Source organism: Nyctereutes procyonoides, unplaced genomic scaffold (assembly GCF_905146905.1).
Source record: "Nyctereutes procyonoides isolate TBG_1078 unplaced genomic scaffold, NYPRO_anot_genome, whole genome shotgun sequence".
NCBI classification, from domain to species: domain Eukaryota; kingdom Metazoa; phylum Chordata; class Mammalia; order Carnivora; family Canidae; genus Nyctereutes; species Nyctereutes procyonoides.
Genome location: NW_026575020.1, coordinates 48,128,828 through 48,144,778, shown reverse-complemented (window position 1 = coordinate 48,144,778; position 15,951 = coordinate 48,128,828). Strand labels below are relative to the sequence as shown.

The 15,951-nt window shown below is 47.7% G+C and overlaps 1 protein-coding gene across 1 annotated transcript in view; it reads left to right on the top strand.

The window, feature by feature from the left end:
• The window catches only part of PRKCA (protein kinase C alpha), a 393,503-nt gene that overhangs the window by 324,632 nt on the left and 52,920 nt on the right, over positions 1–15,951 (top strand). The window contains exons 9-10 of the mRNA XM_055301540.1: positions 12,814–12,951; positions 13,793–13,966. Of these exons, the coding sequence (XP_055157515.1) occupies positions 12,814–12,951; positions 13,793–13,966 (312 nt within the window). The remainder of the gene's footprint in view (positions 1–12,813; positions 12,952–13,792; positions 13,967–15,951) is intronic.

The following is a 15,951-nucleotide window of genomic DNA, read 5'->3' as shown; positions in this document are numbered from 1 at the left end:
CCCCTCCACTTCCTGGCAGGAAACACCCTTCCTTGCACCCCAACCCTTAATCTGAGCCATACACACCTTCCCCCAAAGCTCTTCCTCCAAGGCCCCTCCTGCCCCAGAGACCAGTTCTTACAGCAAACGTGTCCCCCGAGAGCAGTGGGGAACCCCCTCCAACTCATTTATGTCCCTTTGCTTTATCTCTGCCCTTCTCTGCTTGCTTCCTATTGGAGGAAACCTCCCTTCTGGTGTGGCAGCAGCTACTGAGCTCTGATGATGCCACCATCACTATAGGAAGGGAGGTCTCCCCACTCAGGAAGAGGCAGGGAGTATCAATCCATTTCACAGATGAAGAAGCTGAGGCCTCAGAGAAGTCAAGAGTGCCATACTGGTATTCCAGTCCACATCTGGTGGACCAGCTCTTTGCCATTTGCTTCCCTGTCAGCCGGTTGCCCTGGGGGCTGGGGAGTGGCAGCCCAGAGAGCAGCCCAGAGCAGTGCAGCTGCCGCCAGCCTGGGAACCAGGTGTCTCACTGAGCTATAATTAGGTCCCTGGGTTTTTAAAAACTGGTGTGGTTTTAAAACACTTGGTGAAGATAAGGTAAAATCAGTGGTTATGGAAATTTTGTGCTAAATTTAATTGCATTCAGATCCACTTTCAAAATGCTTGCTGCTGTCAATGAGAGACATTTTATAATAAAAATTCTGAGTACTTGAGCAAAGGCATCTAGTATTTTGGGGGAAAGGATCCTTTGTTTGTTTTGACTCCTATAAAGATGCAGGGTGGAGCCTCCTTTGCTGGGTTCCCAGTCCTGCTCACCTCTCCGGCAGCAGCTGGACAGGGTTGGAGGGAAGTGTCTGGAACTTTTCCCAGGGTTGTGGGCTTTATTACCAGTTAGGACTTGGTTGTGGATTTTGGGTTTTGTTTTTGTTTTTCAGTTGATTTCAGGAGCTGCTGTTCTACGATCATTTAGCTCAAATTACATTTCCCCAGTGGGCTTTTCAATTGAATTTCCCAGATTGTTCGGTGTTTCTACCTTTCAGATAAACACAGGCTCCCCAGGGCCACTCCACCGTCCCTTGCAGCCCTCCCTGCCTCTTTTTCCCTGCTTCCTTCCTGCAAAGTCTAAGCTCAGTCGAAGGGCTAGGAGGAGATTCAGGAATCCTAGGTCTAGACCTCTTGAGTTGTTCTCAAGACACGAAGCACACAGAGACTCTAAAACACACTTCTGGCATCAATGCACATACTGTGGGCATTTCTCAGAGACCTGGCTTTCACATTGGAGATTAGAGTTACCTTCTATAAAGTAGAGCTGGAAACATACAATTGTGTCTAATCTGAGCATATCTGGGAGTTTTATTCTGCAGGGCAGACTGGGGAACCCTAGGCTTATTTCTACTAAAAAAAAAATCCCAGTCAAAATGCAGTGGCTCCAGAAAATAAAGACCACAAGAGGGCGGTCAAGACTTGCAAATAAAAGATTCTAGGAAAAGTTAGACACAGAAGACCGTTAGGAACTTGTGACTGGATCTCTTTACTTTTTGATGGACCTGATGCTAGGCTCACCACTTTCTGTACCCAGTTGTTCCTCAGTTTTATGGAATGGCAGGGTGCCAAAAAAGACAAGAAGTCAAGGCTTTCCCTTGAAAGGGAAAATATTTCCCTTGAAATGTTTGTCCCAAACATTTAGGTCTGAGGGACACCAGTGGTCTGTTCTGGCCTGCATGGGCCCGTTCATATCTACTCCACTTTCCTAGCAGCACAGACCTCCCCGCTCCTAAGCAATACTGCTGACAGTCCAGAAAATCATACACTGTGATAGCTCCCAGAAGTTCTTGCAGCTCCGGACCCTGCCCCAGCTGACTTATAAAGCCTGTGCAGTAGTAACCCCAAAGGGGTATATTCCTGGCAGGAGAAGTTCTATAGGTTTCAAAAAAGCACTAAGTGCCAGAAATGCCCTAATGGTACCCTGCTGTGGCCACATCCCCTCACATGATGCCTTCTGGAAGGCATCAGACAAATGTGGACTGTCAGCCCCCTGGTGGGAGACCGTCTTTTTACAAATGGAAACATTTAGGGCAAGTTTTGGTCCTCAGATCCTCACTGACGTCTGGAGTCTTAGCAACTGGGGATGACTTAGGGCAGTAGCCTTCCCAGGATCTGTTTCTCAAGTGAGATAATACGGCCTGATGACCATGGAATAGCCAGCCTGAGACAGCAATTAGTGGACAGATCTGGGAAATGAGGGAAAACAAGGTTGGCTGTAAAGGAAACACAATATCTAGCAAGATACTAGAGGTGTGTAATAGGACAAAAAGAACCGAGCACTTTGTGTTTCCCATGTTGGGCATAGTGTGATGTCAGGGGCCCCACATTGCTCCTTAGACTATGGCTCTGTTGCCATGACAACAGGCCTGCTGGCTTCCTGTGAATTTGCTCAGCAGTGACGACAGCCTAAGTGGATGTGTCCACAAAAAATATTTCTTATCAAGAAAATGACTTAATGTGGTTTCCCTGAAATTTCTACTCTGCTGAATATAAGTACTTCATTCACCACGTTGTTTGGCTGCAAAATGACACGTTCCTGTCCCAGTTTGCACATCGGGCACCATGGGAAGAGAGCAGATAATTCAAGTGCATTGGAGGTTCTTAATTGTTGCTGTTCTGGTGAGTCAACAAGGAGATACAGACGTGCTGTTTAATCCAAATCTTGATAGAGGGCAAGGGTAGGCAAACTGCAGCCCACAGGCCAAAATCCGGCTGCTGCAGGTTTTTCTAAGTAAGATTTCATTGGAACACAGCCACCCACATTCACACATCCACGTGGCTTTCACACTCAGTGGCAGAATTGGGTTGTTACAATAGAGAACTTGCAAAGCCTTCACGGATGACATGTGCCTACCCTTGATAGAAGAGGATGAGCACTGAGTTCAAAGATCAGAGTTCTGCATTCAGAGCCCAGGGACAGAAACTGAGTTAGGCACATGGCTTAGCCAGTTGCCTCATCTGTAACAGAGGTGGCCTGTGTTAGCCCTTCTCCAGCTTCCTTCCAAATGCTAAAAGCTCTGTCACCCTCGGGCTGTTGGGCAAACATTACATCCCAGGTGGAGTGACTGTTAGCACAAGAGAGTGATCCTTTGCCTGATGATCCGGGTCCTGTTTCAAGGACTGGTACAGAGGAAAGTAGCATCCTTGTCCCTGCACCCCCAATGCCCCGCCCAGTACTGCATCAACAGCTCAATGGCCCTGGGTAGTGGAGGTAGCTCTCTAGACCTCAGTGTCTGCACCTGCACCAAAAGCAGGGCAGACCTTCCCAAGGGCCTTTCTGCGACTGATGGTCCCTGGGTCTCAGGAACTCCCTGCAGTTGCCAGCAGAGGAATGAACGATGCACACCTGAGAACTGTCAGTCATGTGTGATCCCCGGGAGAAAACTCCAGGTAGCAGGTGTTGGCATACTGATACAGGAGGAATCATCTGGCCCCATGCCTCCAGATCATAGTTGTACCTTGGATGACTGAATCGGGGGGAGGGGGGGCAGGGATGATTAGCTATTCCTACCACGAAATCAGACATGAGACCTGAAAGAAATCAAGATCCTGCCTTCAGGAATCAGGTTGCCTTGACTCTCTGGGTTCCCCCCGTTTATCTCTGACATTTCAGCATCAGATTAAAGTGTCTGGCCTTGGGCACCACCCTCTGGACCTGGCAGTTTCACATCAGGAACCCATCCTAGGGAGACGAGGGATGTGCACAGAGTTTTGGGTATGAAATTGTTCATCTGTGTGTTATAGAAAACTGAAAATTGGAAATAACTTAGCTGTCCAGCAATGGGGGAATGGCTAAATACACTGTAGTAGAGCCACACAGTAGGATATGATACAGTCACTAAAATCATGTGGAGGAAGAGTGCTTCCAAATAAAACATTTGCTACATATAAAAGCATAAAACGGGTTGTAAACAGTGTAATTCTGTTTATTTCAAAGAAGAAAACATGAACAGAATTAGATGAATGTTCACCAAAATGTTAACAATGATTTTCTCTGGGTGATAAAACTGTGTATATTTAAAGTGATCTTTTTTTTATTATTATTTTATCCATGTCTGTGAAATTTTCTAAAATGAACCAGTACTCTGCTTAACAAGCAGCATTGTTTAAAACTCTTTAATATGGTAACTCTACCTTTTAAAAATTTTTTGTATTAAATGTAATTGTCTTCTCCAGTGCACATGTGCATCCATTCATTGTAAGAATATTTGAGGAACAGTGGCCTCGGGCTTTCTCTTGGGTCCTGGAGGCACATCAGTGAGCAGAACAGATAAGGTGCCTGTGCTGCTTACAGGGGAGACAGAAAGGGAAAGATACAGTAGGTAGTGAGAGGCGCATGAGGGAATCAATGCCATGGGAATGACAGGACGAGGTGCCCTGTTGAAGCCTCGGCATTAAAGCATCACCCGAGCAGAGATGGGAGCGTGTCTTGTTCCTGTCGGGGTCAGAGGGAGCAGAAAGTGCAAAGGCCCTCAGGCAGGAAGCATGCTTGGCATGTTTCAGAGGATGAAAAAATTGTTTAGCCAGAAAACAATGGGCATTTTATTTACTCCAGATTACCCAGGAGGCTTTGATGCCCATGAGGTACCATCATCTTAACCCGTTGCCCAGTTACTGAGTAGGAAGTAATGGATGTCATGACTCATGGCTGTTAGAAATACGCCGGCCGTAAACTGTTAACGGTATCATTGAAAATGCCTTCAGTTCCTTTGTGGTTTTCTCCTCCTGAAACCTCTTGATTTAACCAGCATTGCAGTGGGTATAGGTGAGTAAGTCACCTTAAGGCTAAGATGCTCTGCTAAAGTCCTTGGTTATATATGGCAAAGATATATACCTGTTTATGGAGCAGCACCCAAATGCCATCAGTCTTACATTGTCAGAATTGTTTGCGTAAGCCCTGAATACAGGATGTTTTCATTGTAGAAAAACAATTATAGAATAAATCTGCAATTATTCACTTGCTCCCACACTTGGTCATTGTTGGCCTGTCTGCCCTTGGAATCTTAGAAGTAGAAACTTATGTTGTCAGATTCCTCTCTCTACACTTTGCAAAACATCTTTGATAAATATATTCATCAGAGCCATATCTTCTGTTCTGCTAGGAGATGGAATATTGAAGACATTCACAAAAAAGGTACAAATTTACAATGACTTGCGGTTAAGCATTACAGCATACTTTGGAGGGTTACCCAGAGTTTTCATGATTATAGAATAGATGGCACCAAGAGATTTGGAATTACTTGGTTAACTCTGCTTCCTTACTGTAGAGAAACCTTTGAGCTTGGATTCCTACTGAAGATAAGTTAGCACGTCTTGGAAAAATTGCCAGTCAGGGTATAATTGTATTTGGGGCTAGCGATTCAGGACTACACACTTCCCTGTGTCTTTATTGTCTGTTGGTTTTCCCACATACAAAAGCTGGTGTATAATCACTTTACAAAATTGGCAAATTGCAGACTATCCTTGGTATTGTGTTAAACCGTTTGGTACTGGCATTACTGTAGGTCTGATCATCACAGCTTGGTGGTGGCAAATGGTCCAGCCTAATAGAGAGTTAGTTAGCATCTACTGCCATCCAATCCCTCACAGACACCTGGTGCCATAGTTTGGCAGATCCAGTTCTCAGTTTTCATTTGAAATCCACCCCCCTAATAAGGAGCTGCGTGTGGAGAGCCTTTGGCCATACATATAGCTGCTCAGGCAAAGGTATTTAACACACATACACACTTGGAGAATTTGGATTTGTGGTATTCAAATTCACTTCATATGATGTGCTTTACAGAAACTCACCATAGGAGTCCTTTAAATTTATGAACACCTCCAATGATTGCAGACTGTTAGGACTTTTAGAGAATGTATCTGGGGCATAAAATGAGATGCGTGTCAGTTATTAGGAAATTTTCTGATGGGGAGAGCACAGGAAGTCAAGGTCTTTCCCTGCATGGTCCTAGCCCCTGAGAGAGCTACAGAAGATGCTCCAGAAATCAGAGCAGCTGGAGCTCAGACCCAGTTCCTCTCCTACCACACTGGGAGGGCATAGAAGCATGGAAGCCCACAGGTCCTGAGCTCCCGCAGAGCCTGTCTGCAGGCTTGACATATATCCATAGTCACAGGGTTTCTGGGCCATGAGTCAGCCAAGCAGAACCCTGACCCAGGTGACCTGCTGCTGCTCATCCACGGTCCAGGAGCGCGTGGAGGCCAGGAGCCTGAGGGAAGTGCTCAAGGCAAAGGAAAGAAGTGCACAGTGAAGGATGTGATGTGAGGCCTTGCGCTGGGGGTTTTTGCAAAGGAGTCTTCATTTCACCTTCAGCATAGCCCAGGGGTGCAGAGGTCTTAGTACCACTGTATTACACGTGAGCAACCTGATGCTCAGAGAGGCCGTATCATCTGCCCAGAGTCACAGAGCAAAAATGAGTAAAGCCAAGATTTGATCTAAACTCTTTGGAATCAAAGTCTGGGGCTCTTTCTAGAATTTGCCGTTGATTTTACATGGTAATTGAAGACTGGTGAAGGTGGAGAGGGTCACAGGGACTCTAAGGGGACTTTGAACTTAGTCTAGCACATCTGAAACATGCACGGGAATCATTTGAGGATCTTCTTAAAAAATGCATATTCTGATTCGTAGATCTGGGCTGGGGCCCAGGAATCTGCATTCCTGGCCAGCCTGCAGGTGATGCCAGTGCAGCTGATCCACAGACTACACGTTGAATAACAGGGACATAGACTACAGGACCTTTGGACTGCAGGCTCTTCGGAGGAGAGGCTACCTCACGTTGATCTGATTTCCCCAGCATCTGGTCCCGTGTCTGGGGCATGACAGACCCACAGATATTTGTGGAATAAATGGTGGAGTGTTCTAAATTCACTCACAAGGACCCATGAGTTGAATCAAAACATGTCCTGAGCAAGAACTCAAGATTTGAGATTTATCAGCAAGGAGCATTACCAGTGGGCTCCTAAGTGCTTTCAATATGCAGCCCCAGCTGATTCTCTGCTCCCTCCTCTGGAAACCAGCCTTGAGGAGACATCCTTGCTTCTCCTCTCCTGGTGTGAATTCCCGTTTGGGCACATACCCAGGGTGTCTGGCCCTGCAGGGTGTGTTTGCGTTGCTATCGTAAAGGATGCTGGCATGCTTATTCTGAGGCCTCCTTGGGTCTGCTGAAATCTCTGCAGTTAGACCATCGGCTTCAGCTTTATCCCTAGACACATCTATTTGCTCTCCTGATGAAGTCTGAATTACATTCACCACAAGGACAAGCCGTTATGTCAACAATATGCAAGCTGAGAAGGGCAGGTCTCTTTGTCTTGCCAGGAGACCAGTTGCCAAACAACCCATTCAAAAGCTCAAAGAAAAAACAGTCCAGAGGCTCATTGTTGGTCATTTGTCAGATCCCAGCAAAGTCTAGGGCAGTCAGGACTTCTCACTGGAGAAAAGTCCCTTCAGAGAAGCTTCCGGGGGCATGGTTTCAGCTCGCTGGCCCAGCTAGCATGGCCTCTGGGGAAGGTCACTGTGTGTGGCCAACCTCCCTAAAGGCAGGGATGCCCTCACAGCCTTTGTCTGCGGCTGCCCCAGCATGACCAGTGATGGTTTGAGGGAAGGAGTTCTGATTACATGTGAACCTCCAAATGCACAGTGTCCAGGGGCACCCTCTGAAATGACATACTTGGTAACAGCTGCTTTCCTGTAATTAACGTTTGGCAGATGGCTGGTTGGTATTGGCTACAAGCTGACTGTACTGTTCATGATTTGGCCTCTTCAAATTCTGCTGTAGGGCTTAATGAAGATGTATGATTTTGAATGAATGAATCAATCAATCAATCAACCAATCAACCAATCAATGAGCTATTCAGTGAATGTAAAATTATGTGCTCAGTGCAGTGCTTGGCCTAAAGACACAAAGATGAATAAGATAGTCTCTGCCTTCCAGGACCTCACAGCCTAATGAGAAAGATCAGTAAATCCTCAGAAAAAGGTCACGTGTTCATTTAGGTTCCCCAGAGAAGTCAGATCTGCCACAGGGTTTTGGGAGCAAGGACTTCATGTGGCAAGTGATCCCAAGAGATGGAGGGGTGGGGAAGTAGGACTGTGTCCCAGGGAAGGGTGGAAGCCAGCTAGGGTAAGGTAAGGGCAAGTCAGTTATCTGGTGGTGCCACCGTGGACACACTGGAGCTCAGTCCTGCTGGGAAGCTAAGGAAACAGCATGGAACGTGCTGCCCCTTCATGGGGCAGCGACATGGGCGCTCCAGGCTTGCCCTGTAGGCACGGCCCCCACAGAACCCTCAGACAGCCTCAGATGTGCACAGGGGTGCCAAGCCAAAAGCTTGGGATGTGGGCTGGTCACAGACGACATCTGCCACAGGTTGGAAATCCCAGGAGGGAGGAGGCAGCAAGAAGATGGAGAGGTGGTGCTTAAGCTGGATTTTGTAGATGAACGAGATAGCGAGGCCCCTGTAGGAAGGGTGACCAAAGACTGGAGGCTGGAACAGAGGGGGCCCGGGGAGTAGTGGGACTGAGATCAGAGACCCAGCTGATAGCCAAGGGTCTCCACCTCCATTGTGACAAGTCGGCCTTTCTCTGTCCAGCAGACAGGAAGCCGGGGAAGTACAATGGGGTCCCTCCAGGGAAGATACTGAAAGGAAGGTCACAGAAGTAGGGACGCTAGAGGAAGTAGGGACACTACCGCCTCGAGAGAGAGGTAGTGAAGGAGGCCCTGAGAAGAGGCCAGATTCTGGACACATCCTGCAGGTAAACTTGGCATGACCTGCTGACAGATCAGCTGTACACCGTGGAAGAAGCGTTAAATACTCCATAAGTATTCACAGGTTGCCCTAGGAGCTGTTGAGAACAGGGCCCTGGAGGGAGACTGGCAGAAAGTCTTTGGGGAGGGGTCCTCTGAAGAGATGACAAGCAAGCTAAAGCCTGCAGGAGGGGAGAAGTCAGCCTGGGAAGTGGTAGGGGACACGGCAGGACAGTCTCAGGTGAATGTGACCGTACTCCCACAGCAAGGGGCAGGCGGGGGTGGGGGGAGCAGCGGTGGAGGATGGGAATCCGGAGTCAGAGCCTGCCTGGAAGTAGAGGTGGAGGCCGTGTAGACCATCCTCCTGGGGGGCCTCTGCCTTCCTTGCCCTTTGGCACCCCCCCAACCCCCCGCTGCACAGCTGCCAGGGTAGCCATCGGCGGTCTCCTCCAGCTGTGCTGTTTATTAGACCCAGGTTGAGCGAGACACCTGCCAGAGTCAGGCCCAGACCACTGAGGTTTTGATATCGTGGAATTGTCAGCTTTTGAAAACTCTGTATTAGGATGGCTCCATGCCATCCAGCAGCCAGCCTGCAGGTGGCAGCGTGGAAATGACTCCAGAAGCATACTCTGCAGGGGAAATGTGGAAGCCAGCTGCGCGAAGCCCCCAGGCTGCTCTTAGGGCTGCCCAGGAGAGCTGGGGAGAAAGCCATCTCGCCCACTGGGCCGGGCCACTTTCTAGCCAGCCCCCCGACGGTGAGTGCGGTCAGTGCAGCAGCCTGGCCCATCCTCCTTCCAGACCACCCCCTGCGCTCCCAGCCACGCAAAACCCAACTCTGCTTCTGGCTAGAGAGACACAAGAATGGAATCCGCCCGGGCAGGGCAAGAAGCCGGTGTCCTTCCTCCATCCGGCTTCACCTCCTAGGAGTAGGAGACTCCTTTGTCGACATTCCTGCCAAACCTCACGGCTTGATTTCCGAGTGGAATCTAAGACCCTACTGCAGTTGGGTTCAGAAGCACTCAAATGCAAAAAAATGCTTTTGTTGCATTTACATGCCTTTGGGGAACATTTTTTCCCTACAACTGAACTGAACATAGCCCCAAAACTCAGTCTTTGCTCAATTATGGCCCCCCAGTGAGGGCAGTGTGCAAAATGCCCAATGTTTCTTCTGGAGATCGTCACCTACAGCAGCCCACGGACCCTCTTACCACCGTCTGTGGTGCTGAAGTGTCAAAGGAGGAAGGAGCAGGGACTCTAGGAATTCACGTGAGTCCAGAACCTCTGGTTAGGAGCCCCGTGCTTCAGATGGAAGCTAGGTGTTCATGAGCAGCCCCAGCAAGATCACAGCCTCACCCAGGTGAAGACACACGTCAACTCTTCCAAGGACCTCAGAGCACGGAGTCCATTGTCTGGGGGTCTTTCCAGAATTTACTGTGACGTTCCTGATAGGATAAAATTAATCTCCTCATGCCTCTTTCTGATAACTTTTTAAAAATCAAAAGAACAGAATAGAGGGGCATAGTCAGTATTCTCATCTCAAACTTGAACTTCCTGATTGTTCGTTGCAATTTCGACGACACCCACCAGAAAGTTAATCAACTTGGAATCATTCCCAGGGCAGATGTTTGAAGTAAAAAAGGACTTCTGCTGTCTGTCACCTCCATTTTGACCCCAGTCCGTACCTTCTAATTGATTGAGTTCTCCTTTCCAGCTTCTCTCTTAACTCAGGCATGAGACCCTGTGGGCAAAACATCCCGTGATGGGGACCGAAACTACCCTCTCCAGCAATAAGGAATGCCCTGAGCCAGCAAGACCCCGCGTGATTGACCCCAAGACAGCAATCAACTTGACCTGCACTGCTCAGCTGCATGCATGTACCCGCCAACCTCTGCCCTGCGTCTTCCTGACATGATCCTGGGAGTGCTTTCAGCACTTTGGAGACAGTCTTTGAGACACTAGTCTGCTGTCTTCCTGGTGCTGGCCTCCCCCAAATAAATCACTTTCTCATTTCACCACCCCTCATTTGTCTGCCTTTGCATTGTGTCAGCGGCGAGTGGTCGAACCTGGTCTGTTTGGGACCCCTGGGGCCAGATCCTTCTCCCTAGCTTCCAGAAGACGGGGCTGGTCCTGCAGTTGAGGGGGGGAGGGTCCTGATGTGACTTAGCAGTTATATCTTGGCTCTTTCTCAAAAGCCTGTCTAAAAATTTCTCCCATCCTCTGTCAAAGGGGAGGCCAATACACGTATCACTGCAGTTCAGGTTATCATCTTTGAAGAGCATCGGTGTATCCAACGACCCCTGGGTTCACCTGTGCGTCCCACCAGGCAGTGCCATAGAAGAATCATATAGCAATGTCAAATACTTTCAGCTCTGAAGCAGAAAAGCTAGGGCCATCTTTCCCCCATGTGTTAATGCCTCTACCTAAATCTGTGTGCTCAGTTATTCCAAACACACACTCAAGCCATGAGGTTCAAACCCAATGCAAACGTGTTATTTTATCACAGAAGAGCATCACCCAACAGCACAGCATCTGATGAACACATTCAAGAGTCATATCCTTACTCAACCAGGATGTAGCGTGCATACCCTGTGCCAAGCACTGTGTGAGGCCTGGGCATCCAGAGATGGCTGCCTGTGCTAATGCAAAACCTCTTCAACAGAGCCTGGCACAGGGTGCTCGCTCAGTAACTGTGGGATGAAGGGATTGCTGGTGCTCTAAGAGGGAATATGGTTTATTCCTCAAAGCCTTCTCTGCTGCTAAAGAAAACATGTCAGATCCTCCCATCTGCCCTTAAGAGCTAAGAACTGATGCTGACAGTGCTCTGGTCACGTAGTAAAGCCCAGAACGCCTTCTTTATGTCCTATACTTTCTTTTTGGTAGCTACATTGACTCGAGTGATGTCCTGGCACCTGCTCCAGAACTCAGAGCTGCTCTTAGGTCTGCTGCATTGGGGAAGAAGGCCAGGGAGGTGGGGGAGTGGGGGGAAGGGGTGGAGGGTGTATCTTATCATTAAGAATGTATCCAAAGCAATATAGTCTTTGTCCTTGGGATCAGGGCTGTGGCAGTTCAGCCACACTGCAGGACCCTGGCCTTTCAGCAGCTGACATGGCCAGCAATTGGTCCCCTCACCGTCAGGCAAGTGTTCTACATGCAGAGTCTGTGGGGAGATTCTCCATGGGCTCCTTTGCTGACTCTTGAGACCTTCCCACATGATCCCATTAGCCTTTCCTTTTTATGCGGAGCCTTCTTTCTCTCCTCCACCTTTTACCTGAGACAGACTCCAGCTCTTCAACCAGAGTAATGAGGGTGTGGTCTTTCCAGCATTTTTGTGTAGCATGAGCCTAGTTTATAAAAATGTCTTTTGGTCACTGACCAAGGATTCGTCAGGTTCAAAGGGTGCTGTGTGTTTTGTGTGAAACCAGGTTTCCCGAGTTCAACTCTTGACTTAAAAAACAAAACCAAAAAAATAAAAATCCTATAACCTTATGTTCTTCTTACTATGCCTTTTAAAGCAGCAATAAATCATCCCCACAGCTTGCCCGTTTAGAGGTTCCTCTCCAGGAGACCATATTTTCCCTTTTTGCTAGGGTACAAGTTCCCTTCATGCAAATGAACTATTTGCATATTTAAGAATAGGAAAATCTACAAGTAAGAAAAGCATCAGTACACAGGGTATTGCTTCTATTATGTTAACCATTGTGAAGCACCCCATTCACCAAGAAGTAAACTTTGAAGTCCTAGAATGAGATTCAGAATCCCATGACTTGATTCTTGCTTAATTATGTAAAGAGTTGTCTCTTGATAGGTAAGGGCAGTTTTGTGGTTTGTTTTTTTTTTTTTTCTTCTACTTTGCAAATGTTGCCCTTAGGGTAAGCATGGCCACCAACTGTGGAATAAATATCTCATCATCCTGTGATTTCTTTTCTTGCCCCCATCCCACCTCCCCCCTCCCAGCTGACCTCAAGCTTAATTAAATGCTTTCTATCACTCTTTTTCCTGGGAAAAATGACACATTGTTCTCACATGTGTGCTTGTTGTTTAGAAAGCCAAGCTTGGCCCCGCTGGTAACAAAGTAATCAGTCCTTCAGAAGACAGGAGACAACCTTCCAACAACCTGGACAGAGTGAAACTCACAGACTTCAATTTCCTCATGGTGCTGGGGAAGGGAAGTTTTGGAAAGGTAAGAGGACAGTTGTCAGGGAGCTGGAGGGGCTCTTCCAGAGAATGCTGGAAGATCAGCATTCCAGCATAGGATCAGTTCCATGCTCCCTAGGGTTTCCAGAACCACCCTTGAGATTTGCCTGCTCTGTACTCATTTCTGAGATGTTCCCCTGCCTACCCCGACCCACCCACCGCTTCATTTCATTAAAAACAACCATACCCAGAAAGCTACAGAGGGTTCACTCTGCATCACCATTTCGGGGTTGAGAACAGAGCAGGTGCTCCAACATGTTGGTTGAATAAATGATCTTCACAACTAAAAATTACAAGGTGATTTGTAGTAAGCAAACGTAATGATTGAGAGGCACTGAACTGGGTTTCTTCAATGATCAACCTATATGTCTACATTTGGCTTCTCTGGCCCCAAATCTCATGATAGATCCAGGAAGTGATGTCCATCCTGCCTTTTTGTTTGTCTTGGCTCCTGACTCGTGAGAAGCTTATAAAAAGGTCAGTCACATTTTTGCCTAAAGGATGCTCCTGAAAAATGTGCACACTTCAAGGCGAATGCCGAGGACCAGGTATATTCTTTTCCGCAGCCACAAAAGCTCCATCATGCAACCATAGCCTACGCTGTGTACAAATCTTGACAGTTCCTCAATTAACCAATACTGGAAGAATTTAATCTGCACTGACATGCGATCTTTCAAAATTTGCACATAAAGTGGAACTTTGCAAATGTTTATATCACGCATTTATAAATTGGCACAAGGTGAACAGCCACTTGACCAGGTTCCTCCCCACTCCCATTACCAGACATACACTTCGAAGCTTTCAGGTTGCCTTTCGTCTGCTCCCAGGTAATGCTTGCTGACAGGAAGGGCACAGAGGAACTGTATGCTATCAAAATCCTGAAGAAGGACGTGGTGATTCAAGATGACGACGTGGAGTGCACCATGGTGGAGAAGCGAGTCCTGGCCCTGCTTGACAAGCCCCCATTCCTGACACAGCTACACTCCTGCTTCCAGACAGTGGTAAGGACCCTGGGTGGGGGTGTTATCTGTGGCAAGGTGTGTGGGGGCCTCTCCAGGGCCACTCTTGACCCAGTGTTCTAAGCATCTGAATTAACCTTCCTCCAGTGGAGAAGGCTCGAGAAAGACATAACCTGAGAACAGCCTCTCACTCTTACGCCACTGGTTAATTTGGGGAGTCCCCTCTCTAGGATGTGCCCTACTTACAAGCTTGGCACTAATTCTCTTTGATTCAGCAAACATTTGGATCAAAGGTTTTCTTTATACCAAGCAGTGTGCTAAGACTTAAGAATACAAAACCAATAAAATAACCCACAGTCCTGGCTTTTATGACTACTGATGCAGTTGCCAAGCATTGCATTGGAACATGAGGAAACTTGATCTCATAAAAGAATGTGTTCTTGTTGATGGCACACAGCAGGCTTGGCAGTCTGGTCTGTTTTGTACAGCCCATGAGCTCTGAGAAAGGTTGGAGGGGAAAAAAAAAAGAATGCTATTTTGTGACGTGTAACTTAGGCAAAATTCACATTTCAGTGTCCATGAATCATTTTCTTGGAACACAGCCACGCTCCTTCATTCTCCGTCGTCCACAGTGGCTCTTAGGCTGTGAAGGCAGAGTTGAATAGTTGCAAGAGATGCACAAAGCCCACGGTCTTTCCTGTGTAGCCCTTTACAGAAAGTTTGCCGAGCCCTGACTTACAGTATAAATTTAAAAAAAGGACAAAAGAGTTCCAAAGCACTGATGAGCCTGTAGTGGGGCCAGGGCAGTGGCATGGAGCTTGCAGGCAGCCTGCAAGAAACACGAAAATTTCGAGGGCACCATCATCAGTCTTGCCCAAAGACAGGCTTTCCATTTCCTCAACACCTGCCCTTTTTAAAGAGATGACTCAATAATCAGTAGCTATAATTAGTATTGTTATGATTATAATATCTTCAACTTTCTGTTGGCCGGAAAGTGACTCTCTGTTTTACGTCTCTCTTTAAAATGTCTTGGGAGGGACCCCTCAGTGCTCTTGGATTTTAGAATCTCAAAATGACAGTGTAACCACACAGTGTCAGGGCAGGCGAGGGGCTGCAGAGTCAGGTGCCAGCCACTGTGTGTCAGCCTGGCGCTGGTGGCACGGACAGCCCCCTCCTCCCGGCAGCACCAAAGTAGGGCCGAAGAGGGAAGAGCAATATGCCAGAGAGGGACCCATGTCTGCGAGTCCTAGCCCAGATCCTATCACCCTGGTTACACTGACGAAGCTCCAGAAAGCAACAAAACATGGAAATAAAGATGGAATTAAAATTCATAACAGGAAAGCTAGAGATGGAAGCTCCCGGAGCTATTTCCTGGCTGCTAGCACCAGCTTCATCATTTTTTTCCCTCCCCGTGCAACACTTTAATGTTTAATAACTTCAGCAAAATGTCTAGAAGCGAGCAGAGGTCGGCTTTCCCCTGGGTGTGCTGTGCTGTTAGCTATTTTGCTGTTCAACCCCATTTTCCCCCATCTGCCCCACTGTGATGTCCTCATAAACATGCACACTTACTGGGGTCGATGATGTACGCCCTCGGTGGGGCAGACAACACACCAGTGACAGAGAAGATGAAGAACAATATTTGGGCCTATTATGGATGCAACAGCACATCTGATTAGCCTCGTCATGTATAGTCCCTTCCCCCACAGTAAATATTGTTGGGCATTTATAATTTATGAGCCCAGCCTAACTCACGAGATTGGTTTTCAGAAGCTTCCAGTGAAACACACGACTACAGCGCTGTGGTTTGCCTCCCAGACCCTGCAAACCAGAAACACCAGTTAAAAGTAAATAATTGGCCCACTTGGATTCTTCACACCATCCCTAACTTAGACATGTCTTCTGTGTGCAGGAGAGAGGGAAGAGGGTTTGAGGCCGTTACTGTAATAGGAAGCATGCGGAACCAGATGGGGACAGGCATATTGACAGAGCGCCATTATTTCAGAGTTACATTAATGGCTTTATACTTC